Source organism: Parambassis ranga, chromosome 1 (assembly GCF_900634625.1).
Source record: "Parambassis ranga chromosome 1, fParRan2.1, whole genome shotgun sequence".
NCBI classification, from domain to species: Eukaryota; Metazoa; Chordata; class Actinopteri; family Ambassidae; genus Parambassis; species Parambassis ranga.
Genome location: NC_041022.1, coordinates 10,601,639 through 10,629,532, shown reverse-complemented (window position 1 = coordinate 10,629,532; position 27,894 = coordinate 10,601,639). Strand labels below are relative to the sequence as shown.

Sequence of the window (27,894 nt, the reverse complement as noted above, 5' to 3'; positions counted from 1 at the left end):
TCTATGAAAAAGAAAATGGACTCTAATGTGCACTTTTATTGCATATGTGTGTTCTTTATTGTTACCTGGTCAAGGCAGTGATTGCGCAAGTAGCGCATGGCTTGCTGAATTCCTTGAGGGAGAGGCTGGCCTGTCCGCTGGACGATGACTTGTAGCGGCACCCCGAACACATTCCTGTCTTTGTAGTCGCGCACCTTGATCCGCTTCATAAACTTGGGTACAGCCCTTAAAAACACACAAGTAAACTTGCTGTAAACTGTAATCTTTAAGCAGATCAGCGATGTGATGACATTGTCATTCTTGCTTCATAGACATGAGGATCATACAGGACACTGTAACTAACAACAGCTGTGAAAAATATATTGGCTCTATTCAAAACTGATTCATCACAGCCTCACAAACATGCAGCCAAATTGCTACAGAATTAGCCTCACCACTAAAAAGTGTGTCTGAGAGTTTTATGTGTGAGCAAGGCAAGAAACCAAGCGGCTGCAGAAGCCTGTCTCCAGATTTATGAGAGGGGTGGATAAACAAGGTGAGGGGAGAACTGAGGTGGGGTCAGTGGGATGTAATCCAGGGTGTCAAAAGGGGAGGGTCCCACTGCTTTACACATCCGCACACAGCGTCTGTCTCACTGTTAGGTTGTGTAAGTGTATATGTGCAACGCACTTGGGTGCTAGTGAACAACGAGTCTATAACCACAAACCCAGAGTCGAAACATGCAGCCCGTTTCACAAGAATGTGCCCACAGATTTATAGCTGTGTATCTATGTGCATGGGTGTGAGTGTGTTTAGCAGAAAGACGCAATGCGTGACTCAGGACAAGTGTGTCTTTGTAAGAGCTGCTGTTCACAAGACTCGGAGCACTTCTCAGAACCACAGTTTGGGAAAAATGAAAAAAACAGAGAGCGTATGATGATCCCGGTCGGAATTATGAATATGTTATGGGCCTCCAGCGGGCCAACAATATGACTCTGTCTTTCAGTGAGCTCCGACCTGTCATAAGACTGTCATAACGCCTTCTATTCCTGTCCATGAAGGCTTCAGACAGAAGGAAAAAAAAATGATGTGATTTGGGGTAACTGTAAAATTTTGACAAAGCTGTAGTGTTATATGAAGATTTTTTTTTTATGGGAATGCAACAGTCCATTTCTCACTGCTTTTACTTCAGGGTTGCTCTATTCTATTTTCTAAGTATTTGACCAGAGGCAGATGTAAACTAAATGAAGAATTGACGCCTAGGAATTTGGTTGCAGATTGTGTGATGTCAAAACTACAGCCTAGATGTCATGAAGGATAATTGTTAGGGGAACTCATTCCAGCCTCCAGCTCAACACCTTCTGTGTGAACCGCTGCAATTGCCCCATTAAGGGGGAAAAAAAGACAATGTTCGCCTGCCCCTTCCCAGCAATTATGGGCCTGGGAAAAGAATGTGAAACCCAACCTCTGTGGACAGCCGTCACCACACTATACAACAACCTGCAGATGGAGTGCACTGAGAGATGGGCAGGATGGATTATATTCAAGGGCATCGCTTACAGGAACAATCTGCCAGGTGCAAATAAATGTGTGTGTCTTTACAAAAACACTTTAATTTCTCCTCACCAGCTGAAACCATGCTTGTTTGTAGGGGTGTGCTTCTCCAGCAGGGCAGTGAGCTGCAAAAGGGAGAGCTTCTGGAGGAGATTCATCTGCAGCACAGACTGGCAGCTAATCTGGAGCTGGGCGGAGGCCAAGCTGGGCCGATGGGAGTTCTGGAAGCTGGGCCAGCGCAGTTTCTGTGGTCTGGAGGGCGTTGAGGACGAGACAGACAGAAACACAAATTGAGACATGAGAAGAAGAATGGTGACTGAACAACAGAAGCAAGCTTAACATTTAGGATCTGCGTCATGCTTTTGTGGATGCATAAACATAGGAAATAACACAATGCCACACACACAGTATTTGTTTTTTATCAGTTTATGGATTACGCTGACTTATGTTCGCATCCATCAAGACATTGTCTAAAAGGCTGAAACATAATTCTGCCTGTGAATTCTTGAAAGCTTGGAAACAGTCTCCATGGAGACCAAGCAGCATTCCTGGGTGTTCAGCAACATTACGTAAGGAGAGAAGTCTCAGCGTGCCCCCCCTGTTTATCTTATGCTGTCACTGTGTGTGTGTGTTTTTGTTGGATTTGCCTTGTTGTCCTTGAGCCTTTATAAGAATATCTGAAAGCAAAAGGACTAAAACTAAAAGAGTAATCCACCAACATACAAAGAACTATTGAGGGAGTAAATCTCTGTTTTAGTGAAATGACCCTTTAGTAGGAAGAGAGTTCAGACTTTCTTTACTGACCTGCTGGTTCTGGTTAGAGATGCTCCAACACCAGAATCTCTCCGTTCCCTCATCCCTTCCTCGCCCTCACCCAGGGGGTTTCCTGTGCTGTCTTGGTCACTTCCGTTCTCTGTCTCCTCCAGTCGGTTCTGCAGTGGTGAAGATGGACAAGGTGAGGCTGAGTCCAGTGCCGAATCAGAGTCTCCTTCTTCCTCTTCATCTTCTTCCTCTTCTTCCTCTTCACCAGTCACAGCCTCTGACCAGGCATTCACAAAGTGCTGCAGGCTGCTGACATGCTGAAGCACTTCTTCTAATTTGCGCTCATCTTCCTCCTCTCCTTCCTCTCTCTCAGTGTAGGGGACGTTGTCATAAAAACTAAGCCGGCTGTCAACTGAGCCCGATGAGCCGCGGCGCTGGCGTCTACTTTGCCGTCCCCTGAGGATCGCAGAGTTTCCATTGTCGTTGCTGTTGTTATTCCGTGAACTCCCATCCTGCAGGGCTTTGGGGAAGGTTCCAGGCTTGTGGCCTTCTGGTAAATAGAAGAAGATCATGCTGTCCTCGTCTTCTTCTTCGTCTTCTTCCACCTGTCTGGCATTGTCTTGGATGCTGCAGTTGTTCCTGCGGTTCTGCTCAGCAACAGTCATCCCAGTACTTGCTTGGCAAGGGATGGGTGGTGCAGATTTGGGTGGGGGTGTTGGCTGGCGATCAGAGGCTTGCTGGAGGATGCTGAAAGGATCGAAACCTTCCAGATACATTCCTCCTCTCTTACTAGAGCCTGCTGCTGAGCTATGGCTGCGAGCTCGGGTCACTGGACTCGGTGTGCTCACCGTGCTGCCACTGCTAGCTTCAGACTGGCTGCTCCCAGTGCTCCCGGTGCTTCCGTTACTGGTCTGAGTCGAGTAGGAAACGGAGCGGTTCCGGTTAAGTGTCATAGTTTGAGTGGGATTACGGTGGTGATTGAGGTTCTGGTTGAGGTTGATACTGGAGATATCCACACAGTTGAGCCTCCTTAGCTTGTCGTCATCTAGACCCTCTTTGATGACGGGGCCACTGATTTCTATTTTTCCTCCACTGGTGCTCCCCTTCTTCTTTCTCTTGGAGGAGGTGCCGCTGCGAAGCCGGAGACTTTCCATCCTTTTGAGGAAGCTCTTAGCTCTGGATCGAGTACTTTTGCCACTTCCACCTCCACGGTCCAGACTTCCTCCTAGTCCGACCATCCCTGTTTTCACATCGAAGGTGAACTGTCTGAGTGTCTCCAGGGGCGATGGAGGCAACCCATCAGACAGAGAGTCCTCATTGGCACATCCAGACCCACCTGTGCCTGAGGATGAACACATGCTAGCGACCGAGCTGGCACGGGTGGCACCAGCAGGTACAGCTTCATTTACCAGGGCGGCGCATTGGCTCTTCTCCTCTCCTCTTCCTCCACTGCCACTGCTGTGGATGGAACCCACTTCTGGCTGTTCACTGAGGTCGGTCAGCACACTCTCCGAGCTATTGCCTTCATGCAGGGCGAGCTTCCCTTTCTGGGATATTTGGTCCTTGGGAAAAGGGGGCTGAGCGGCCTCTGCAGGCAACCCACAAAAAACCTCCAGCTCCTCCATACGGGACCAGCGCTTGCTGTCCCTCTGGAAGGTCCAGCGGCCACTGATGGCACAAGGCTCATCCTCATCTGAGTCCTCACTCTGGAGAGGGGGGCGAAGAAGGGGACAAGAGAGAAAATAGCATGAAGAGAAGGAAAAAAGAGAGGGAGGGAGAGGAGTTAGATGACATTATCCTGCTACGTTTTCCATTTCTTTTCCAACATTCCTCACCTTGATCCAGGAAACTATCTGAAGTTATGGAAATTATTTTAGAATTGTTCTAATTTTAAATCACATTAAATATAGTTATATACAAAGGCTGACAAATGTATAAACTAATACCCCTTTCATACGGTCAGAGAAGACATTTAACATGTCAGTGATACTTAAAGATGGCAGATTAAGGGTTCAACATAAGAATCCTTACATTTAACACCTGGTCAGACAATGAGCATGTCTCACTAACTTCCTGACTGCTCAGACAAACAAAGAATAAAAGTGCCCATGACTGAGTCACAATAAATGTACATGCATATTACCAAAATGCACACACGTCCCCCACTTTGGTTAATCTATTTTAGACCCTCAAGGGAGTTCAGGAAATTCCATTATGGCCCTCATAGCTCACAATGCAGCCAGCCAGACTGGGGTCACCCGCTGCTAGACTCCCCCCACCACAACACACACACACTGCGGTCTTTATCTCCTCTGTCTGTACATGTGCACACACACATTTGAGGTTGAGACGGTGTCACTGATACACAACATTTTTTTTTATTCCTTATCCACAACATACCCCCCCCCCACCTCCTCAACCAATCAAAGTGGAGGACCAAAGCAAAGGACTAATGTGAATAGTGTGATATAACCTTGCTGCACACAAACACACTATAAAATGGGCTTTAGCAGGAACAATAGATATTTTTGTGCCATTATTTTAACCCACTGTGGGTTGATTCTGCAGTTGTGCTGGTTGGAATGTGAGATAACGGTAGTATGTTATTTGTTATGCATGTAAGAGCAGCAGCCGGCCAATAGAAGTGGAACCATTTGTTCACATTCTGGAGATATCTTATCCTCAAATCATCAAACCACCAGAGCATTCACTGCAATGGTCTGTGCTATATCACGCCAGTGATTGTGCAGAATTTGAACTATTTAATATTACAAATATAAAGAGCAGACCACAACAAATGAGATATGGCGATTGGGGGAGGGGGGGCACATAAGGAGATCAATGCATTCCTAAGCTGTCTGGGTGGAAGGGGGTGAGGTGGGTGGTTGTCGTTCCACAAAAGTAGAGGAGTTAGAGAGGAAAATAACCTCTTTGACTCCTCTAGTCTTCTCTGTTGACTCCTGAAATGAAAGGTGACACAGAGAGGGTCAACCTAATGAATACCACCACACATCCAACAAGGATGTTACTATGTAGCCCTTAAGGCCATTAGAGACTTAAAATGGAGCGATTCAGGTCACAAAGTGCCAGTGTCTGTCACTCTAGGGTTTCTAGTTCACTTGATCTAAAACTGTGATGTTTTCTTTCAGGATTGCATTCCTTTTACTTTAAGAGGAAAAAAACACTTTCCAAAAACATGGTTCCTTGAAAGAGAAACATGTGAAATGAGCGGCAAACAACACCAATCCTCACCTTTACAGATGCATGACGGTTTATTCTATCACAAACAGACTGACCAAGAAGTATGAGGAAGTATATGAGAAATAAGGTGAGCATGCCTTAAGTGGGGGGAGGTCCTTGTGAATGCAACCCCTTCATTTAGACATTACAGGTATCCTCCCTGCCCCTAGGGACCTCACAGCCCACTTGATATAGAAATAAACCCAACAGGTGCCTTTTCATTAAACAAGACGAGAAGAAACACAGCTTTGCCCCGTGGCTGAGGCCGAACTGGTGGTTGAGGTAAGGAGATGTGATTGTGACTGGGGAGATGTGAAAATGGGGCTTTTCCAGGAAGAAAAGTACAGTTCAAGTGTGTGCATGTGTGCGCTTACTCTTTTTCTTTGCGGTGATATCTCCAGTCTCATTAGAGCACACTTGTTGAGGGTATTCAGTCTCCTGAAAACACAAAATATTGGTTACATTTGAACTAAAAAGGATTTCTAGACTTTCACTAGAATGCCCTAATCACCAAAGAGGAAAAACACAACAGGAGAGGAGGGACAGATGAAGGGGGTGCACACAGCCTGGCTAATGAGCTGCTGAAGGATAATCCCTACATAGACAGGAAGAGAATGTGAGGGAAACAGAAAAGCAGAGAGAGAGCGAGGAGAATGAAATCGGCTGGAGTGGCGACGTAAAACCGCTGGGGAGGGGACAGAAAGCTTATCCCCCCCCCCCCAGCCACCTGGAGAAGGGGAGTGAGGGTGGTGGTTGGTGGTGGGGTTTACTCTCTGGAGAGCTCTTAGAGCATATCATGTAACAATGGAGAGATGAAGTGATGGGAACTGAAGGATAGTTGGGGTTGGTGGGGACGGGGTGAATGGAGACATTGAGATGATAGCTTCCAGATGTATGGAGGGACACCTGCTGTGGTTTATACTGAGAGACAGAATTCGATGACTCCATTAAGGAGCCATTAGCCTCCCCTCCTCATATGCTAATTAATATGGCAGGGACAACAACTAGAAAGCAGTTTTCTCAAATGATTTACACTGTCCCAAACAAGCTTTAATGTCTTTTTTAGTGAGAGGATGATTGCGTAGCCTCTAGCAGTGAAAGGTATGAGTGAGATATGTGCTTTTTAGGAGTGATACAAAGGACTTTAATGACCCAGGTAAACACTATCAGGAGAACAGCAGTTAGGGACATAGTGAAACAAACTGGGCTGGTACAGTACATGCTTCCAAGGTGCTTATCGTGTGATTTTTTTCTCCAATCTCATCTCTCTAAAGCATGCCTCCTTTTGAAGTCATGCCCACATGGTTTCGTTTTGACAGAAAAGAACAAGATAGGGACAAAAACGAGCACAACTTGGAATCTCACCTGCAGAGAGCTTCAATAGCATCCCGATCAAGGAAGTCGTGATCTCTCGTGACTGAAGAAATGTCAATGGGAAACTGTGCATCTAAAGAGTGAAAGAGACAGGTTAGTGTGGGCATCTCTCTGGATCTGTGTGTGTTAAGATAAGACTAAAAGATACCACCCCTAGCCCTTCCAAACATACCCACCCACTCAAAATGCCCGCCTTCTCTCCCCCATACAGCCTTGATGAAAAGCTAAAGGAGGAAGTAACGTTTTAGCCGACCAAACAAACACAGCTGCAGCTTTCAGACCCGGCAGGCAGGGGGGATATGGAGCACAGAGGGAGAGAACAGGGGATTGATTGAAGAATTACAATAGGTACTTCACTGCTGCTCAGAAGTCCTACTTCCTTCTCTGCTTCATTCTCTCTAGCCTCTTTGTTTTTTTACTCAGTAAAAGTGCATGCCTCGAAAAAATGAGAAGCTTTATTCTGGCTGGAATGATGGACAGACAGAGATGTTTTCTGGAATGTGTTGACCCAACTCAAATTGGGGAATCTGTTGTCTCAAATCCTCAGACAATGATAAGAAAATGCTATTCATGAAAAGGATGACAGCACCTTTAACCTACTGTACTGGAACAAGCCTATCAGTCTGCTTATCTTTAGTGGGGCAACCGTCTTGACAGCACAGACAATAGAGATTCTCCCGTCGATAGAAAGGAGGGAAAATGTTTCACGGATCAGAACAGCCATCCCTTCTTCTGTATTTAAACAACACAGTGGATCAACACCTTTAGTGTTGCTGTCATGCTTGTGTAAAAAAATCTCATCACCCGTGCAGAGACACAATGAAGGTTCCGTTCGAATAGGAAACCTTTCACGGCTAGTGGAAAAAAGCAACGGCCTGTTAACAGTGGTAGCATGGTGCTGCTGTCATCATCCCGTAATTACATAAAGGCAACTGGTATGCTCCATGGTATGTTCCATGGTATAGTTACAGTGTCTAAACAAAGTGTGAAGAATGTGTGATGTATTTTGGTGAGTGTGTATTTAAAACTCAAGGGTCAGGAAAAGCATTCACTGGCAACCATTCATCAGTAACTTTAGGTCCGATTGATAACTTTGGTCTACAAAAGCAGGTATATAAGTTACAGCACAGTCAAAGCATGGTTAATGTTGCTTAGGTGTGTAAGGCTGGACTTACATAAGTAGAGCAAAGTGAGAAGAGAAACCCCCCCACCCTCTCACCCCCACTCCCTTCTCTTCTTCTTCTCAGGAATGTTATGCTGTGTGGTGTGTGTGCATGCACAGGCACAAGTATTGGTGTTTTGTGTGCCCGACAAAGGACATAATAAGGGTGTGTATACACTGTATAATTTAGTACAATTACAACAAAAAAAGTGAAAAGGATTTGTCATTTGATAACAATTCTAGTAAGTCTGCATGATTTTAATGTGTTTTATTTCGGTGCCGTATAATGACTCAATGTCACTTTGATTATATAATTATTTTTATCTTGTTGCACCAACCCCATTATTTGTGACGTGCATGTTTTTATGTAGACTAAGGTGTCACGTTGTTACCTTCGTAAAGCTGTGCGTACTGTGGGAACCCTGCAGCTCGGAGCCAGGTGCAGGCCTCTTTGGCTTCAATCTCTACAGAGCAGAAAGACAACAGCGAAGGGTTAGTTTTGCTGGAATACATTTCATTTACACAAAACAGAACATAACACAACAACGCAAGCATTATTGTAAGAGGTGCGAAAGTAAGCAAAAGCTCTTTATTGTCACATCAATGTAGAATAATACTCCTGCATGATAGCAGCCTAAACGTAAACTCCTTGACCTTATTAGCTATCTCACACTCTCTCACTCTTCTCACATTCTTTTAAAGCTCAAAGCATCATTCATACAAATTGTGTTAACTCCCTAGTGTATGCTACTTAAGCTCTTTAGCCAGGTAGTGGTTTGCATGTTCACACGGACAAAAAACTGCTTTTTTTTCCATAACTCCCTTTAAACACAAGGTGTGAGATGTGGGCTTGTTATGCTAACTACCATGACTGAATGTTCACAGTGTGTCAGAGGAGCCATGAGGATGTCTCCCAATTACCTGTGAAAGTGCTTTAGATGACATATGCCAAATGGCTGCCCACACCCCAGTGTCCTCATTACCCCCGCAGCCAGAAGACAGAAACCTGTCTCGGGACCTTGAAGGGGGCTGCCTTTTTTTACAATGTCCTCTTTAGCGGACTGACAGCGAGTACAGATGTAGCACAACCTTGAGAAAAACTTGTAAACAAAGCGACAAAGGCAGGAAAAGACGCTGGTAAACTTTGGATGAAAGTGACAACAGAGAGAGTGCAAAAACATGAAGGGGAGATTTACTGAATGTGCCAGTCCAAGCACTGTCTCAGTTTTAATAGGGATGCTATGTTTAGCTGAGGGTGACCGACCTTATAGTCTCCACCAGTGACTGTGGCTGTGTAATGTATTTAATCTTTGAATCACCAGGTAAGCATTTCAGAGCTAAATTACACCAATTGTTATTTATTATATATATATTTATATATTTATTATATATATTATATATTTTTTCCACATGTACAGGAGCCCCAATAAAAGAAGACTTCATCTTTAGGGATAATAGAGAGGTATGAGTGTAATAAATAATGTAAAAAAAGAAAAGTGGCCATAAAATGCTGTCAGACAGACAGAGAGGTCAAGAGAAAACTGCTGCAAAGAGTCTGGAAGAAACAATATACCAGCATTTATATAGCAACAACAAGCCTAGACGGCAGACAGACTCACTAACAACAAGGTGTGACACGACTAAGACTAAGACTAAGACAGGGTCTCCCCTTTTCACCCTGCAGGGATTCAGCAGCTCCTGAAGCAACTGCCATGACACTGGGAAGCGTCAACCCATTATTTTATTTGACTAAAACTAAAAGCTCCATTCTCAATCTGGATGTAAAACGGCACATCTCAGGAAAAAAAGTGTGTTTGTGTGTTTAGCCGAGTATTTTTAGAGTGAAGTGAACCCAGAGGAACTTAGAAACCAACGGGTAATTATACTAACATTCTTGAAAGCAAAGTACTGCACAGGGCTAGAGATTCTTCTGCTTGCCTGTGTACTGATGTGTGTGTGCACAAGCCAGCGTGTGTGTGTGTGTATGTGTGTGTGTGTTTGCAAAGACCAACCTCATGTTTAAAAACAAACCACTCAAAAGACAGTAAAGCTATTGAAATGCAAATTAGACATACAAACACATGGTTAGCTTTCCACCCTGCTCCCCCCCACCCCCTCAACAAAAAAAAGGATCTATGGGATCCAATAAGTGCCTTCGGTGGGAAGCTATCCAGTGACACACCCCATTGGGTTAGAATGTGTGTCAAATCGACTTTACAGTGACATAATGTGAATTTGGTGCGGCAAGGACACTAAATAATGACAACTGCAGCCATGCACCATGCCGATGGGTCAAACTGAATAATATTTGTCTCTGCACCGCATTGTCTCCACTGGCTCAGAGTGAAGCGAGAATATTTTTCTGTCTTTTGTTTGGCTGCAGGAAGTAGACAGGGGCATGGGGCATCTGTCACAAATAACCTAACAATAGAGGCATACATCCATATGCATCTGGAGTAAAAACACAAACTTGGATCAACAAAGCAATAAAAAGGGATTTTAAAAGAATAACCAGACCTTCTGGTTATAAAAATGTCATCCCGCAACACCCTTGCCAATTCAGTTTGCTTCAATAACTTGACATTCATGGGTGTATTTTTTTTTCTTCCCTCACTGTCCAACCCAGTTCCCTAGCCCCACGCCAGGGAACTACCTCACTTCCTCTTCCCTCACAGGAAGAGAGCTGAGCGGCGCTGCAGTGACCACCGACCACTCGGCTCTAAAGGCCCTGCCTTCATTTGTTTCTGCCCAGATAATAGGCAGGGGAGGCAGCCAAGACAAACACAGGCTCCGGTGATTGTGTGTGCTTATACCAAACGCCCTCATGGTTCAGGAAAGCTACAAAGACACACACTGGACAAATGTCTTACAGCACGCGCTCTGGAACTTAGAAATATGACGACAACAGAGGTCAATTGCTGGCTGAACCTAGAGTAGAAAACTGGGCTTTATCACAGTGACAGTGGCGGCAGTGATTGGTCTATGTGGGCCAAGTTGGCTGAAGTACAGAAAACAATATGGAATGAGTCAGTGAACTTTCAAAGGAACAGACGGCTGTACTGAAAACACTACACTAACATTTCATTATGTGAAATTTAAGGAGCAGCAGGTTAGATTTATTTTTTCTGCATTTAAGTCCAGATAAATATAGTTACACAGCAGCCTGCAAGATCATTGTGCCATTTTTACCGTTGCTCACTTGAACAACATAAGGTAGCTTAACTATGTGTAATTTCTGGACAGGCAACACCACACTTATGCCATACCTTTGTCCTACTTAGAGGTCCTTATAGCATCACTGGTTGTGACATGGTTGGCTTGAGGACAAACAGACAAGCTTTAGATTTCTCCTGGTTGTGCTGACAGGCCCACACAGGATGCCTAAAACATGTCCTCACCTGGACAACAATGTAAACCTCAATTAATGGATGTAAACTAAGAGAACCCCTCTCAGAATTTAAATTAGCTTCACATTAGTCCTGGCTGATATGAGTGAGCAAAAACAACCCAGTGAGGCACAATCTCTCTCAGTGGGAAAGAAAGAATCAAGTGATTATTACCAGATAAAATAGCTAATAAGAGCCAAGCAGATGCTAATGGAGATTTCATATGGATCACGAGTGGCTTTTCTCCTGGACTTTGGCCAAAGCTCCACTGGTGAGCAGCCAGTTTAGGTCTTACCCTCACCTACCGCCAGCTCAGTATCTACATCTAAAATTAACCATCAGAGTCTTTGCTCTCCATTTCCCTGCTCTCTCTCTCTCTCTCTCTCTCTCCTGTGCTTATTTCAACTCTGCTTGCCACTTCTTTTCTCTCCCTTCCGGTGGCAGGAAATTCTCACAATTGCCGACCACAGTTCCCCCCTCCATCGCAGGAGGTAATGGGGTCTGGCTGGACTGAGTCTGAATGCTCAGCTCCAGTGGGAGTTTGTCAGCAGCTAGCAAACAAAGGATGCTGCTACCCACCTCAAAGGCTCTGCTTTAGCAAACTGGAGGTCAGGAGTCTGAATACAGTTATCTCTGATTCTGGCTCTTTGAAGTTTTGCAGATTGAGGAGAATGCTCAACTAACAACTGTTGTGAATTGGGGCAGCTTATCTGGAATTACTCAATCATTGCTGTGCTTGAGGTGGCGACTGTAAAACAATCTAAAAGGCAGTTGTAGGGATCTTATCAACTCTGAGGTCTGAGAGGGTCATTCTGAAGGAGCTGCGAAGTGGGTCTAGACGGGTGATATGATAAACTTGGCCAGACTCTGTGGCTAAGAAGTAATCTACAACAAACCAAGCCAGTCTTAATACTATCTGTCCTTCACCTCAGCAGTGACAAGGACAGATCCACGATCTTGTGCCCAAATGATTCATATTTCAGTGATGGCCAGTATGTGTAGGCAATAAAAACACGTAACCAATGTATAAATCCCTCCACTCCTCCAGTACTGGAATGCAAAGATGTGTGATAACAGATTTTTTTTTTCCTGATGGGTATCATGTTTTGTGATTCCACTGCTGAGACAGCTGGTGCTCACAGAGAAGGTCTGGCTGTTAGTGATATGATGCCAGGAATATCACCATCTGGCTGGCCTCAAGCTATGCCCTGCTGACACACACACTCACACACACACTAATGAACTTACTTCCATGGTCCATCCCAGTTATCTACCACCAGCTGGCGCAGGCATGCAGGCATGGATCCACCAGACACACATACATATACACATCCACACAGCTGGCCCAGATGGATCGTCGCAGCACTAACCCCAAAGGCCCCTGTGCACCCCCGACGACAGATTTATGCTCACACGGAGGGCCCTACTCCTGGATCAGGTGACCAAAAAAACCTCTGAGAAGATTTCTACAGCCAGATGACAAGCTACCTGCCAGGACCCCCCCCCCCCCATTTGATAGCAGCTAAAGACACAGAGCACAGCCCAGCACCTCTAACAGGAGGATGGTAAAAGCAAAAATGAACATATGTGTGTGCACACAGGACATGAAGAATCCAGCAGGATGTAAATCTCCCAGATAAGACAACAGCTCACTTCCTGTTTCAGCCAGACTGCAGATGGAGCATGTTTCCTGCCTTTCTCACATAACAGCTCCAACTACAACTACTTGTGAAACTGCTAAACCACCTCATCAAAAATAAAATATAAATAAAATAAAAAATAAAGAGGAAAAAGTAGATTTCTATGAATGTAAATGTATGTGAAGTGTCACATGTTCACCTTGCACCATGGTGGCTGAGTGTGTGTGTCTCTGAGCACGTTCTTAACGGTTTTATGGCTCAATTGAACCTCGTTGCGCTCATATCTGCTCTAAACCTTGTGTGTGATAAGGAACCATGTGTTGGGGACAACAATTAAAACGGTTGAGAGAAGGGGCCAGGAGCCCACAAATCAACTTAAGCCTGCCACCACAAGACAGAAAAGATGAATTTATACAGCCACAGCCCCTCGAAGTTCCCCCTCCGCTTGCAAAAGGTCGGCAGCCAGGCAAAAGGCACTGGCAGTTAAACAAACTGACAAGAGGTGTCGCAGGCTGGTACTGTGGGTAATATTACAACACACTAAACACCAATCTAGGATGAACATTCCAGTTCGTGACACATGGATCAAAGTTTCCTTTATCCCAGTTCTTACAGACAACTGCGCGCTGGTCTGCTATAATCTTCAATTGACTGTGTGCGTAAAAGAGGATTTTTCTCCCCCCAAAGCATGCCAGACGGTGTGCGTAAAAGTTGTCAGTAAACAAAACCTGGGGTTTCTTATTGAATTGTGTGAAAAGGAGTGGGGACGCGGGGTTATATGCGCCAAGCCGGGAGAGTTCTTATCTGACAGCCTGCAGCGCTGCGTCGTAAAGACGACTCAAAGAATGTTTTACACGAAGGTGAAATTCTAGCAAATGTTTAAAGCCTAAAAATAAAATAAAACAAAAAATAACTTGAATTGTGCACACTGTGTGCCTCTTTAGAGAAAACCACTTGAATGTACGGACACTGTTATTATAAACTGGGAGAATAAACATTTATTATAATGTCTCCTAAAGTCAAAGACGTCTGTTGAATGGTTTGGATGAATGAAACAGACTTACGTGTTAGAATCATTTTTAGATGTCTCGGTTGCGAGCAGCTTCACCATAAAACTCCCAGCTGCGCCTGTGACTGTCCAGACAGATCCACTCCACTGTTAGTTCGAGGTCCGCATGATAAATCCAGAGTAAAGAAAACTCAAACTATACAGTCTGCTGCAAATGTCCTCTGACCGATGCGCCAGGCAGTAGATCCATGGTTCTAAACTTGATTTGGCTGCTGATCAACAGAATTCCACAATTTTTTCCCCAATCCTCCCAACACACTGCGAGTCCCTGAATGAAGCAGTCCCCGGCAGGAATGTGAATGGAGTAGTGTGTGATTCAAGCTTTAGGAATGGGCAACTCTGCCGTAGCTCCACCCCCCCCCACCCACACTGCTAGTCTCCACCTGATAAGGAGCTGAAGACTCACGAACACATTCAGAGGACAACTCAGGCACTTCACAAAGAATGGAGGAGTTTGTAGAACGCTCATACTGATAATAATGAGTGTCAAAGCGCGTTAATAATGGTACCAACAACCCTGTGAGCTCTGCACTCCATGTTAGAGAAATTGTACAAATGTTCCTTGGATAAAATGTAAAGTGATTAACTGTGACTCCTGTGTCTTCAGCTGCTGGCTCGCCCGCGCCTCTCCCACTCCCCTAACGCGCAGCATTGACTTGGTACCCAGTTTGCATTTCATTAGGAACACGGGGAGACAATGAGACGCTCTTTTGTTAGGTGAGATTACGCCGAAAAGCGCAAGTAGTGCTATAGCTGCAGGTATGGTAATGCCTTTTTCTCCTGACCGTGTCCATTACGCGCATTGCGCATGCACGTAAACCCCAGTCCAATTCACCAATTACTCATTCAGTTAGAAGAGTCCTTCCCATATTTTCCTTTCTCCATAGTTTTCTAAGACGTCAACTTGACATCACCCAGCTCTGTGTTATTACCATGGTAACATACAGCAATAAGGTGGTGCAAAAAAAAGAGAGGAAACACCATGTGGCATGGAAATACATGTAATCCAAAACTTGGACTGCCAAAAGGGAAGAGAGGATGATGCTGAAAATCCTGGCCAAACTGTGCAGACTGTTGTTGGCTGCCATTAGCAGTCCCAGCTGACGGTGGAGTCACGAGTGATTCAACCCAAAAAAAATATGCTGCCAGCTAATAAAAGAGAGCATGTCAGGCTGATGTGTGCCTACAGCCACACATCAGCCTGACATGTGATAGGGTGCATGAGGGGTTGTGTATGATTTGTCACCAAAACACTGTTTTTAATTTTCACCGTTAGCAGCAGTAAAACCTGGATAAATAATTCAATGAAACAAAGAAAAAGCATGTCCAATGTTTCGGCAGTGTCTGTGACAACATTCCACTCTCCTTCATGTTTGAGGGGAAAATTATCGTTTTACAGTTATTTCTACACCACATTAGGCCTGGAAACCCCAAATAATGGGGAAATAATGCCACAAAACACAAAGGTTGGCAGAAGCAGTCCTCCAAAAGTAATGTAGTGTACTTTAAAAATGACGTTCCCGATTAGGATCAGTAAATACGTAAAATTAAATGTGGTACTGGGTTCAATATCAATGTTAAATTCTCCTAAATGTTTTGGACTTCTCTCAAACAGTTTGTCTGGTACAGCATAAAAAAACAGATTAGCCCTATTGTTGGTGCGTAATTATTAGTACAATATGTCAACGGAAAATATGAGATCTAATGAGCTCATAAACTGAAGAAAATCTCTCTTGATTTCTAGCCTAAGTCTGTAACCTGAAGGGAGGGAGAAGGATAATTATAGTCTGTTTGTGTGTATGAGAGAGAGAGAGATATGAGAATGATGGAGAGAGAGAGAGAGAGAGAGAGAGAGAGGGGGAGAGAGAATACAGCAAAGTGAGGAAGAAGAGATGAAGAGAGATTACCAAACAAGGCCAAATCCCCGAGCCACAAAACCCGACCACCCAGAGGCTGCACCCAAAACCCCAACCCAGAGCTCTACACTCGGCTGAGATGGGTCAACAACTCCAGCACCGAGATGAGAGGGAGGGGGGTTCACACTCTTGAGTTGTTTTGTGGTGATAAATACACAATAATGCCAGCGACTGTTGATGAATGTGTGTGGTAAAGTGTGAGAGATCAGACAAGCAGACTGCCGCTGCTGCCAGTTGCTTCGGGGCAAATGAGTGTGTCCCTGTCTACAATTTTCATTCATCAAAGCTCATCAGAGTTGGCCGTTTGTTTAGCTTATGATTCAGATACAGATCAAATACACACAAGTATAATAAGGGCTTTGGACAAAAGAAAGGAAACGAGGAGATGCATCAGTGTTGTGGCAGACAGACACAAGGGATTAGTGCCTGCATTACGTTAAGCTATTCCTCTGAAATGAATGAAAATAAAAACTTTACCTTTAAGGCATGGATGATTATCCTTTGTTATATAGTACATTTTACTCTCTAGTAGTGTCTATGGTGAATCAGACAAGACATAAAACACAGCATGGACATTTGATTTAAATAAAATGTCCTTGTATGCTCCGTTAACTTGTTGCTGCAGGACTGTTTGTTAAAAGCTACTGTTGTAGGTTGTAAAGTTTACAGTGTCACCTCTGACCCTGAGACAGAAGGAGGGACATAAAAAGCATTAAAAATACCTTCTAAAAAAAAGAAACTAATATATGCAGAAGAAGAGGAACGATCGCTTCCTGTGAGGACGTACAGTGTAAAAATGAGGGGAAAGAAATGTGCAGAGTAAAGATGAAAGATCTGCCCAGACAGATGACATCTGCCCCTCCTCTGGGTTAGCCTTGGGGTTTACACTCCCTTCTTTTGCCATTCCTAACCCCAAACAGTGGGGCCAAGTGAGGGTCAGCCGACGGACGTGTCAGTCCAACACACACAAACACACACACAAACACCCAAGGCCACATCAACAAAGGCACACAAAAGAGATAACCAAATTATGGGTCTGCAAAGGTCATTATGGTGTCTTGAAATAAAGATGTTAACATGTTGAAGCTTTTTTTGCTGTAAAGATGCAGTTTACAACACAAAGGCAGAAATTAAAGTAAAAAATGTGTACAGCATTCCTGTACTGTATGACTTATTATTGATATGTAGCGTAGGGAAATACTGTTTGGAGCTATGTAGCTGCTATGGCTCTTGAAACTTTGTCTGCATGACAAGTATGTCACTGCCTTTCTCTGATACAGGCTGAGATAATGGCTTAAACTGCTATAAGAGCATGTGTGCATGAGAAAGAGAGAGAGAGGGAGAGAGAGAAAGAGAGAGATACAGCCATAGGGTGGAGGTGGGCTGGATAATCTTTTCATAACAGGAATCTCCAGAAATAACTCATCCATATTTTTGGGATCAGCCCAATAAGACACTGATTAGAGAGAGGGAGAGAGAGACAGAGCATATGCTTCCATACACACAATAGTGGAAGAGGAGGAGGAGGAAGTGTAAGGAGACAGAGGCTTGGACCAGCACTCACACAAACATACACACAAACAAAGGAAGTGTGAGGCAGACACTGGACAAAATGCCTCACCAATACCCTCTCTGGGCTTTGATGGACTGACCACCATCACAATAGAGGCAGCAGGCTGACACACACACACACTTAAACTAACAATGGGACGGTGTTGTACTATCCACTAAACGCCATGCATTTTTCATGCATTTTTTTTTATAAAAGACACTTTTACCACTGAAGTTTTACTATAAACATCACAGCAGTGAGAGTGTATTTAGATTATGGCACAGGTACAAAAAAAAAAAAAAAACAAAGCAGGAAAAATGGACTGCTGAGGGCGGGCTGCTGGAGATTTGTATTGTGCAGGGATAATGGGCTTTTAAGTGATGGAGTCTGTGGTTTTGTCTGCACGTCCGCTTGCATGCATATACACGCACACGTTATTTCAAAGCAAAACACACAGACTGGACTGAGCGAAAATGAAAGAAAGCATCAGCTTTCTCATGCAGTGAAGCTACACAATGAGATAGGTTTAAAGAAGCTTGGGTATGTGAACGCCCATCCTCCAGAGGAAAACCAAAATCATGCACCATTGGCTCAATATCTTGTTTACCTCATGATAAGAAGCTCTTATGTGTTCCACCCCCTGAAGTGTACTAATATTATATTAGACTGGAGATCAAACCTCACTGATTTATAATACCCAGGGTGATCAGACCTGTATCAGTCAAACTGGATATTGAACTGGACTTCATCCTGTCATTTGTCTGGTAAAGGTTTGTCTGAAGAGCAAACAATGAGTGATGTTGATGTTTTTTGTGCTGTTTTGCACGAGCCTATGAAGTAGTTACTTCACAATATCACAATATCCGATTATCTAAATGTGAAAATGCCTCAAGACTTAATCTCAGAGCCAAGGATAATGTGTATATAACCATAAGTCATCACATATAACCATAAAAATGTGTAATGTTCACACCTTATACAGACAGGAAAACTGTGCCTAAAATGTATTACCCTCAGCACTGTTGTGTCACAAACTGCCACATATACCTTACGAAAAAAAAAGATGGAGTGACTTGGACCATTAGTGTCCTAACCCTGAGTTTGCTGAAAAGGTATGTCTTTGGTTCAGCTGTCGGTAAATCTTGCGCTTTAGGCGGCACTGACATCCTAAAGAAGTTAAATCACTGTTTCCCTGTAAAGCTCTACCACATGTGGTTTCCACTCAACCTTGGCTTTCAGACAATGGCTGAAAGAATTACTGGCCAACACTCGTGGTAATGCTAAAGCAAACAGTGTGTAACTAAAAATAATGTGCACACACACATGTATATGGGCACGTTCAAATAGTTTAGTCTGTGTTTTCTTACAGGTACTGTCAGATATTTCACCCTGTGAAGACAGATAAAATGCCTGATGGCACGGTCACAAGTAAGAAATCCACTGATCAGCAAGCTCTCTTGAAAAAGTGCACGAAGCATCAGATTGTCGCTCGTATTTTTCTTTTTAGTCATGCTTGAGGAAAGCAGATTAGTGATAGGATGCTTTAGGGGGAGAGGGGTGGTAGAGGAAGAGCAGAAAACAGCTGAGGAAATGAAAAGCTGGCATCAAAAGTAGAATTTGGAGGCTATAGAAAAGGACAGTAAACATGTTGGAGGTTGGTGTTGAACATGCCAAAACAGAATAAGGTCAAAAAAGAAAAAAAGCACTCACAAAACATCTTTTTCAACTTAAAAACTGTGGAGGTTTTACTCCAAACAGTGGTTGATGATTGTCGTTTAGACCAAAAAAACAATGTTTTCTGGCAAAGTGTAAAGTTGTTACTGGCCCATGGTGAGTGAAGCAATCTGGACCGATTTATTTCTACAGGCATAGAAAGAGTGGAGAAATAGAATGTAATCACCAATAATAGGGTTACTGTGTGTGTCTCTGTGTGTGTGTGTGACCACATTTTCTAAGAATTACAGGAGGTGGAGGTCTGCTTGGGAAACCGACATGAATACTTGGGGAGTGGTTAATGATGCCAGCCATATGGCTGTGAAATGAACACACGTTCTGAGCTGTGCAGTAATGCCTGGAACTTTCCAGAATTCCTATTCCAAAGCAAAGGGACGCTAATTACCCTTTGGATTATAACACCGCTCGACTTTCCAGACTGAACACATCAGCTCATCACATGAGATTAAGAACTTTCAACAGACATCGGTTCACATTTCTCCATCTCAGATAATGTAAATCTTTAACTCCACCTGCTGATACTATCAACATATAGAGGTTGTGGCTACAAAATGGACATGTTTAAGATAAGGGGATTTCCCCCTCTTGTTTATGCTTAGAGGCTTCTATGTGGACTTTACCACATTGAAGCAAAGACAGGATTAAATGACCTTAAATAACTAAAAAGTAGTGATGAGGGTCCACAGGAATGCAAAGCCTGCTGATACAGTCTGACAGGGTGATGAATTGTCCTGGATAGAGGCAGAGTTGGCACATACTTGTAAATCGTTGGCATGAGTGTCGAAATGTACGTATGCCAGCTAACTTTCAGCAGCTATGAATCATGAGGCCTCGGGTGCGATGTTTAAATTGCAGTGAGGCAAATGTAGCTGCGGGGCGGCCATGTTTATGGAAGTGGATCGATGTTTATGATAGCACAAAAAACTAGGGCACGTGCAGGTTTTTGCACACATCCATACCTGTTTTATATGTCTGTGTGACTGGTGTGTAATTATCTTTTTAAATATATTACCATGTCCTGCATGTCTGCACAGAGGGTGCATCAAAAGCACATCTGACAATAGAGAGCGCAGAAGGCCTTTTTCTATTTTCTTTCCTGTTTTTCACTTTTGTGTGAGACTCCTAAATGTGTTGAGCAAAGACCGAATTCCAAATATACCACATATCCATCCTCTCTCTCTGTCTGTGCAGTCTGCCAGTGAGTAACGCAGGAAGTTGATGCTTTACTCTTCCCTGCCCTGACCTGTGACCTGCTTTGAACCCTGACATCTAGCGAGCCACGTGACAAACCATACAGGCACTGAGGCCATCATGACAAACACAAACCAGGTTCAGCTGGGAGATTATCACTGATGCAGAGCCTCCTTTAGCCAAAGTGCATCAAGCAGGTTAGAATTTCTGAATAATTTCTGCTACCATCTGTGTCATTTGTCAGGATGAATGACAAGCACTAGTGCAGATTTAAAGAAAGATGATGTACCATAACAAATAATGTACTAAAACCATAAATATGAAGGACCTGTCCTTTAATGCAGACACTAAAGTCTGTGTTCCATATCAAGATAACACATCTTGGCATTAAGTTGTTAAAAGTACAATTTATAGGACTGTAAATAAAACAAGAATCCTTTAAATCTGAATATTAACAGAGAGTGCATCGTCTCTTCCTCCAGGTTAAACATTTACATTTTTTTTAGCTCTCATTTGATTTGTTTGAGTAATTTTCTGCCCTTCAGCTCCGGGCTGTCGAATCTCAGCAGGAAAGCAGAGATCAGCCAGTGGATAATAATTCATTCCTCGTGTGACAGCCTTGACCTACTAAACTACAGATGGCCACGAGACACATGCACATGCAGGAATTAAGGAGGTCCAGGAAGCTCTTTTTGTGTGTATGTGCCCATGCAAATATAAGTAAAGATATGTATTTACATAGCCTGCATATTTTCCAGGTAGCCTTGTGTAAGCATTAAGCAACAAGAAGGTGTTTGATATAATTATAAAGGGTCAACCCAAAAAAAAAATGTAAATGTTTGTCTTTAGGCATAGCTGACCTACATCCAGAGCAGAGGAATCTAAAGAATCTGGTGTATTAGGCTAAATAAAAATAAACAGGGGGAAGTTTGTGTATGTGTATGAGGAGAAGGCAGCATCCCTGTTGATACTGAGAGGAAATAAACCTTGCTATAAATGGGCTGTGACCTATTTTAATGTGATGACTCAGGCACAAGTAGCAGCCAGATGAAAATGATCGGAGGTATTTTGATAGTTTGGTGAATTATTTGTGTTTTTTTAACATGCCTAAAGCCATTTTACAAAAGCTCCTGGGTCATATGACTCTGCAGAAAGCCATGGTGTTGGCTCAAGCGTCGATGAATAGGACACTCGGGTAAACACACTGACTTCTGTTGTTTTCACATGGAACTGGTCGATAAATTTAAGCAACTCCATTTTTGAAATGCTAATTCCACCTGTCTCCATTCACTCCATGCTCAGATATTGTTAATTCTGTCTTGACTAAATTAAAGGTATAAATAGTAACCCCAGATTCTATAAGTTTGGGCTCTCTGATACTTCATGACACAAAATGATGTGACCTGATACAGGAAGGCTATTTTAAATGAATGTTCTCTAGTCCCTTAGATACACTCAACACTTTTTGTGATTAGCCCTAATGCCCTGAGCCCTCTTTCTCCTTCTGTCCTACACACAACATACTTGGTTTATTTGCTTTAGGGGCTAATGGACAGCACTCATGTATCTGTGGGTGGAGGATCTGGGTGATGAACAGGAGCCAGAGTCAGACCTGCAAACCCCCACCACCCTCGTGCCTTCAACCTTCTACTCCACATTGGTCCCTGGAGGATGATATCTTAACTCTAGAGTACAGAGGGGGGGCTAATCCCATCCAGCTGAAGTTGGCAGCAGTAACAGACCCTCCATATGTCCAACAGATTGAGTTCTGGCTCTCATTGCTGATGACCATACCCTGATCTCCTCATGAATGAAGGAACATGAGTGGACAGGAATCATGAAACTAGAGAAAAAAAAACCTCTGAATGATACAAAAGTTTGATGGTCCAAATCCACACAGATGTGATGATACCGCAATGCTTGACTGCTGAGATGCAGTGGTGACAGCTGTGGTTGTTGGAGGTATGTTAGACTCAGTAGCAGCTGGTAAAAGCTTGATCCATAATTGAAAAAGGATTTGAATTACTTCACATTTTATAATATCAAACAAAACAAAGGAACCTAAGATTCCACAGCTATGTTAGCTGCTCTTTTATTTTGTTATAGCACATGATTGGAGCTAAGTGCTAATAAAAACATCCAACCAATAATCATTTACAATGACAGTGTGATAGTCTAATAATACAAGTTACTGTCTTTAAAGATTCACCACCCTATGTTAGCATGCTAAGAACATGTACCTAATAACCTTTTTGCAAACAATGATTCCCATTTTATTGGAGCACAACAGAGCCTTCTGTCAGGATGGTATGGCCAGTTTTAGGCCATAGAATAAAAAGACAATGTTCCCCTGTGCTTCCCTGCTATTGGTGCTTCAAGGCAATACAATGAGAAAAAAGTGAAGCAGATAAATAAACGAGCATGGCGGCTCACTGTGTTCTTGCTTTTTTACACATTGAATTCGATCTTTAAAAACATCGTGCTCATGAGGCTTTAAGCAGCGAGGCTTTTCACAAGGTATTGTAAGAGCCACTCAAGTGGTTCACATGACAGTTATATTGACCCTACAGAAAGACACACAAAGACAATAAAAGACCCCAACATGTTTACCGTTCATTAAGCTTCAAATGAAAGCTAAACACAAAGAATCTGTGCAGGTCCAAGTCACCTCAGGCAAAATCAAACAAACCCTTCAATTTTCTTAACATTCCCAGAGCGCCTTGTTCCGAACCCGTCGCTTTGTTTTATAACAAATAAACACGACCGTGTCCTACAGGATACAGAGGGCCAATGTGTGACCTGTCATAGCCAAAGACATGCTGGACACACATAACGTTCTCTGACCCTGACCTCAACCACACACGCACCAAAGACATTAAGTTGTCAAAGTGTCACCTAGCCGACATGCTAATGCTAAGCGCCCCAGTGATTCTATTATTACCAGCTGTAAAGAGTTAAAGTAGAGGTTAGCCTGAACATGGAGGGTGACAACACTTATCCAGCAGGCCTTGTGTTCAACCACTGAAGGGTGGCAAAGGGGTTAGGATCCCTGAGAGACTATAAGGTGAAAGGTCACATCCCTTTATCAGAGGGGTAAAGGGACATTAAATGGCTAAAGAGAGATTACGTTGAATCTCCACAGAGGTGGAATGAGTAGGCAGAAAATGAAGTTGGAGATCTATGTGGACACATTACCACCCAAGACACAACTTCTGATGGATCACATTGTTGCCTCGCGGACATTTCTTCTGATATTTTTATAGGAGGGTTCTGAAAGGCCAGCAGTGGCCTGAAGGCATTCTTTCTCAGAAGCACACCAGAACAGTTGATGCATTTTTCTCAATACTTGTCACAGTCCCAGACCTCTGACCAATTTCTACATGACTAATGATCTGACTATTCTGAGAATGGCTGAGAGTCAGATGTATGCACCCTCCTCTGGTGTTACAAGATGCCTCTCTGGATTCACTAAAGGTTGAAAAGCAATGGAAAGGGAGGCAGAGTCATTTCTGTGGTCGGTCAGAGTGTGTATGACTGCAACATTCAGTAAAGGTCACTATAAATTAATCATGCACCATGATTTACTAAGGGCTACAGTAATTGAGCTGACATCAAGACACCAATTATTCTTTAATTTAATGCCATAAAAGACACATCTTAACCCATATTTGTGCTTGAAGTTATGCTCAAAGAAAAACATATCCAGCTTGGACCCCTTTAGCTGGAAGGGTCGAGTGGCAAGAGGAGAGGGTAGAGAGTCATGAGGGACACTAAACATTTAAACTAAATATGAAGAGGTTCTCTTTCCTAATGGCCTCCCTCTCTTATTCGCCTTACCTGTGCTATTTTTGTCTTTGATATAGGCTCATCTTCCAGGGCTCTTCACAATGACTGATGCCAGATGGAAAGTATGAGGAGATGGAAAAATGAGAATGTCCTTGCCCAAGGGCTTTGAGTATCTGTTGGGATATCTCATAAACAAAAAGCAGCAGTGACTTTCCAGCAAAAGAGTATAAAAAAGGCATCAAGAATCAGGTCAGAGATGCAGGTGGTGTGAGGGCGAGCATCTTTAAATAGCTCTCTGGATCCTTAAAATCTACCAGTAATCACTTTTTTGTCATCCATACCTATTTTCACTCCTATATCCTTTCGGATCCATGCGGATACATACATCAAAGAACAATTTAAAACCTTTCTTTTAGCGTGATACTGAGCAGGACTATTGAACAACAGACACCTAGAACGTCTTGTGTAGAGGGCAGCAGTGATGTGTGAGAAAATGGGTCAATGTGTCTGCGACATCTTGACCACTGCCTGATAAGTACATTACATCTAATAGAATAGCTATTACTAGCACTACCTTTGTCTCCTAACATTTGTATCCCTTGCTGAGACTTGTTGTTTTGTTCTTATGACCTATTGGGTAAGTTGAAAATTTAGACCCATTAAACACAATGGAGTCCATTGTGACTCATTGTTTCAAAACTGTCAGAGAATTCTTCCAACAAATGACATTTAAAGGGTCACAAGTACCAACAAGAACAACAGGATTAGTTTAAAATATCCTGTGGATTGACTTGGCGAATTAAAGAAGACACTAAAAAGCAGCAGACACACAGGAAATTAAGGCCCACTGGAGAGTAAACAAACAACATACCATGAGATCAGGCACCCCAAGAGGCAGTTAAGTCACCAGAGATGAGACCATTTTAATGGGGCACTAAAACTTGTTTTAAGTACCCATCTGGAATAGATTCCTCCAGAATGCGGCTGTTTTACAGCTAATGACCAGTGACGAGTCGTCACGCCATCGTCTTCCTCTAGTCTCACATCACAAGTCATTTTAGACTATAAGCAGCACAGATAACTAAAACTCTGAACTAATAACCGCACCTCTGTCATTTCACACATCTTTCTACTGCAGTCCATATGGATGTTCACATATTAATGTCTGTTCACTGTTGACCTCTACCTCCCACCTTCCTGCATGCCTCAGAGGTGAAGAGATGAATATGCATGGAAGAGATGCCAGGACCTCCAGATGCTCACTCATGTTGGGGTTTTTTTCTTTATAGTAAATTCATCGTCCTCAAAATTCCTCATGTCCATATTCTTATTTTGTCATTATTTTCATGGTATTGAAAGGCATAGCTGGCTTTTTTTTGGAGAGATACTTGCATGTATAGTCATATAGATGGAGTATAGACACACAGAATATGGGTGAGACCAAGGTCAATGACAAAACCTCCATCAAACCCCACTAATAATATCAACATTCTATACGTTATGAAAGATTATTATATTGATATATATTGATTACTGATTAATTCACACTTTTTTATCATTGGTATAATGGCTTTAAAAGTCTAACACATGCATCTCAAATTTACTCCACTTCCTTTGTTTTCATCCTGAACACATCCACAATGTCAGCAACACCAATCAATCCTTAGCAGTATTGATTTGAAGCTGGGATAGCACACTTTACACAGTGACTCAAACTAATAGAGAAAGCTCTGTCCCTGCCAACAAAGCAGCACACACTGCACACACACACACACATTTCTGCTGATGGAGGGAAGAAGGTGTGGGAGTGAAGAGCGGTGTGAAATCAGACATTCTCAAGAGCCGAGGCAGGAGCGAATTCCACTGGACGTGCAAATATTTGTGCACACCACTTTGGGAATCCTGAGTTTTGCCAAATCAGGAATTCTGTGAGTGTCAGCTCTGCAAGGATCTACTCTCCATCTGCGCACAATGTCAGCAGACACTTGAAATAGCACTCTTACTGTTCCAGCTCAGTTATATGTAGCTGTGAGGGAGAGACAAGAAGTGTGGGGGGAGACTGTTGGAGTGAAGCCTCGGCAGTGAATGGGACATTGAGAAGTCAAGAGTGTGCATCAAGTGGGCTACTTGTGATCCTTCTGGAAAGTGCTAGACATCCTACTTGAGCCAGGACTTGAGGTAGAGAAACAGAAACCAAACAAAAGGCTGATCAGGAATCTGCTCCCAAACTAGCAGACTGAACACTGACGGTTGAGATGTGACTTGGAATTTCTAGTTACACCGTCATTCTTCTAAAAAACCTACTCCAGGCAATAAAATTATCATTAAGAAAAACACAAATCTGTGCTTTATGTTGCAGTTTCAATAACTACCTAAGATTAAAACATCTCTTCTTCCTCAGACAGAATCCATTAAGTATTGCTGGATCAATAAAACTGAGTTTGGTCTTATAATGCGAGGGTTAAAAGAGGCACTGAGTGGTTTTTATGTTTTAAAATGAGAAAGTGAGAAAAGACCGAAGGAGAGGGAGCATGGTAGAACAAGCAAAGTAAACAAGTTTGGCGTGAGCTTGCCGGAGTCACTGGGTTTAGCAAAACATTCCAGAGACTTCGAAACAAGCGGCCTTGTGAGGCCAAAACAAGTGAGCTTTAAATCACTGGACAGGAACAGTGTTGAAGCTTTTTTAATTCAATCATAAATATCTCCGGAGTGTGTGAGTGTTCCCCCTCACACACTCCGACACGTCAAGTTAGGTGAATACCAGTCACCGATGTAACAGCGGGAAAATCAGTCACACCAGTTTGGCTAAACCTAATAAATAGAAATAATAAATAATAAATATGATTTATTGATGTGAGGCCACAGGAGCAGAAGTCATAAAGTTCACATGGTTTCCATTATTTTTTTATGGAGGGGCAAACAAAAGTACTGTTGAGGTTGAACTTGTGTACAGGTGAGCGGCTGGCATATTTTTGGCACTTCTCATGTTTTGGTTCACAAGGTACAACCTTTGAAGGACACAGTCTTCAAAATATGGCCACAGAGTTGAACTGAGCGTTGTTGAAGGACCTTGAGCTGGAACAGTTTTGTCTGCTAGTTCCAAAGTCAAAAATAAACTTCAATCCAAGGCAGAAACACAGCTGCTAATATACATACACACACACACACACATATATATATATATCACCATGAGAGCACAAGAAAACAGTATAACCTCATGTAAGGATTATAAATTATAAATTGAAATCCTAAATTTGGCTGCAAACATAATATTATGACACAAAATGAATTGTTGAGTGTAAAATGCAAATCAAATGCAACACTGACAGGAAAAAAGACAGGGAGAGAAAATACAGTATGTCCCTGGCATTTGTCCCGCAGTCATGTCTAGTCGAGCGTAACTGCAATCTTAACAGTGCTAACACGGTAAAAGAGTCTGTGCATGCTTTTAGGTATTCACTGAATTACTGACACGTTCACACACCCACACAGACAAACACTGTGTGTGTTTTTTTTTCCCTACAACTCCGTGGCAGGCGTCACATACAT

The 27,894-nt window shown here is 43.1% G+C and overlaps 1 protein-coding gene across 1 annotated transcript in view; it reads right to left on the bottom strand.

The window, feature by feature from the left end:
• Positions 1-27,894, bottom strand: part of dlc1 (DLC1 Rho GTPase activating protein) — a 66,397-nt gene that overhangs the window by 6,349 nt on the left and 32,154 nt on the right. The window contains exons 6-11 of the mRNA XM_028398721.1: positions 8,464-8,535; positions 6,901-6,982; positions 5,910-5,973; positions 2,338-4,001; positions 1,606-1,785; positions 66-225 (exon numbers count right to left, since the gene is read on the bottom strand). Of these exons, the coding sequence (XP_028254522.1) occupies positions 66-225; positions 1,606-1,785; positions 2,338-4,001; positions 5,910-5,973; positions 6,901-6,982; positions 8,464-8,535 (2,222 nt within the window). The remainder of the gene's footprint in view (positions 1-65; positions 226-1,605; positions 1,786-2,337; positions 4,002-5,909; positions 5,974-6,900; positions 6,983-8,463; positions 8,536-27,894) is intronic.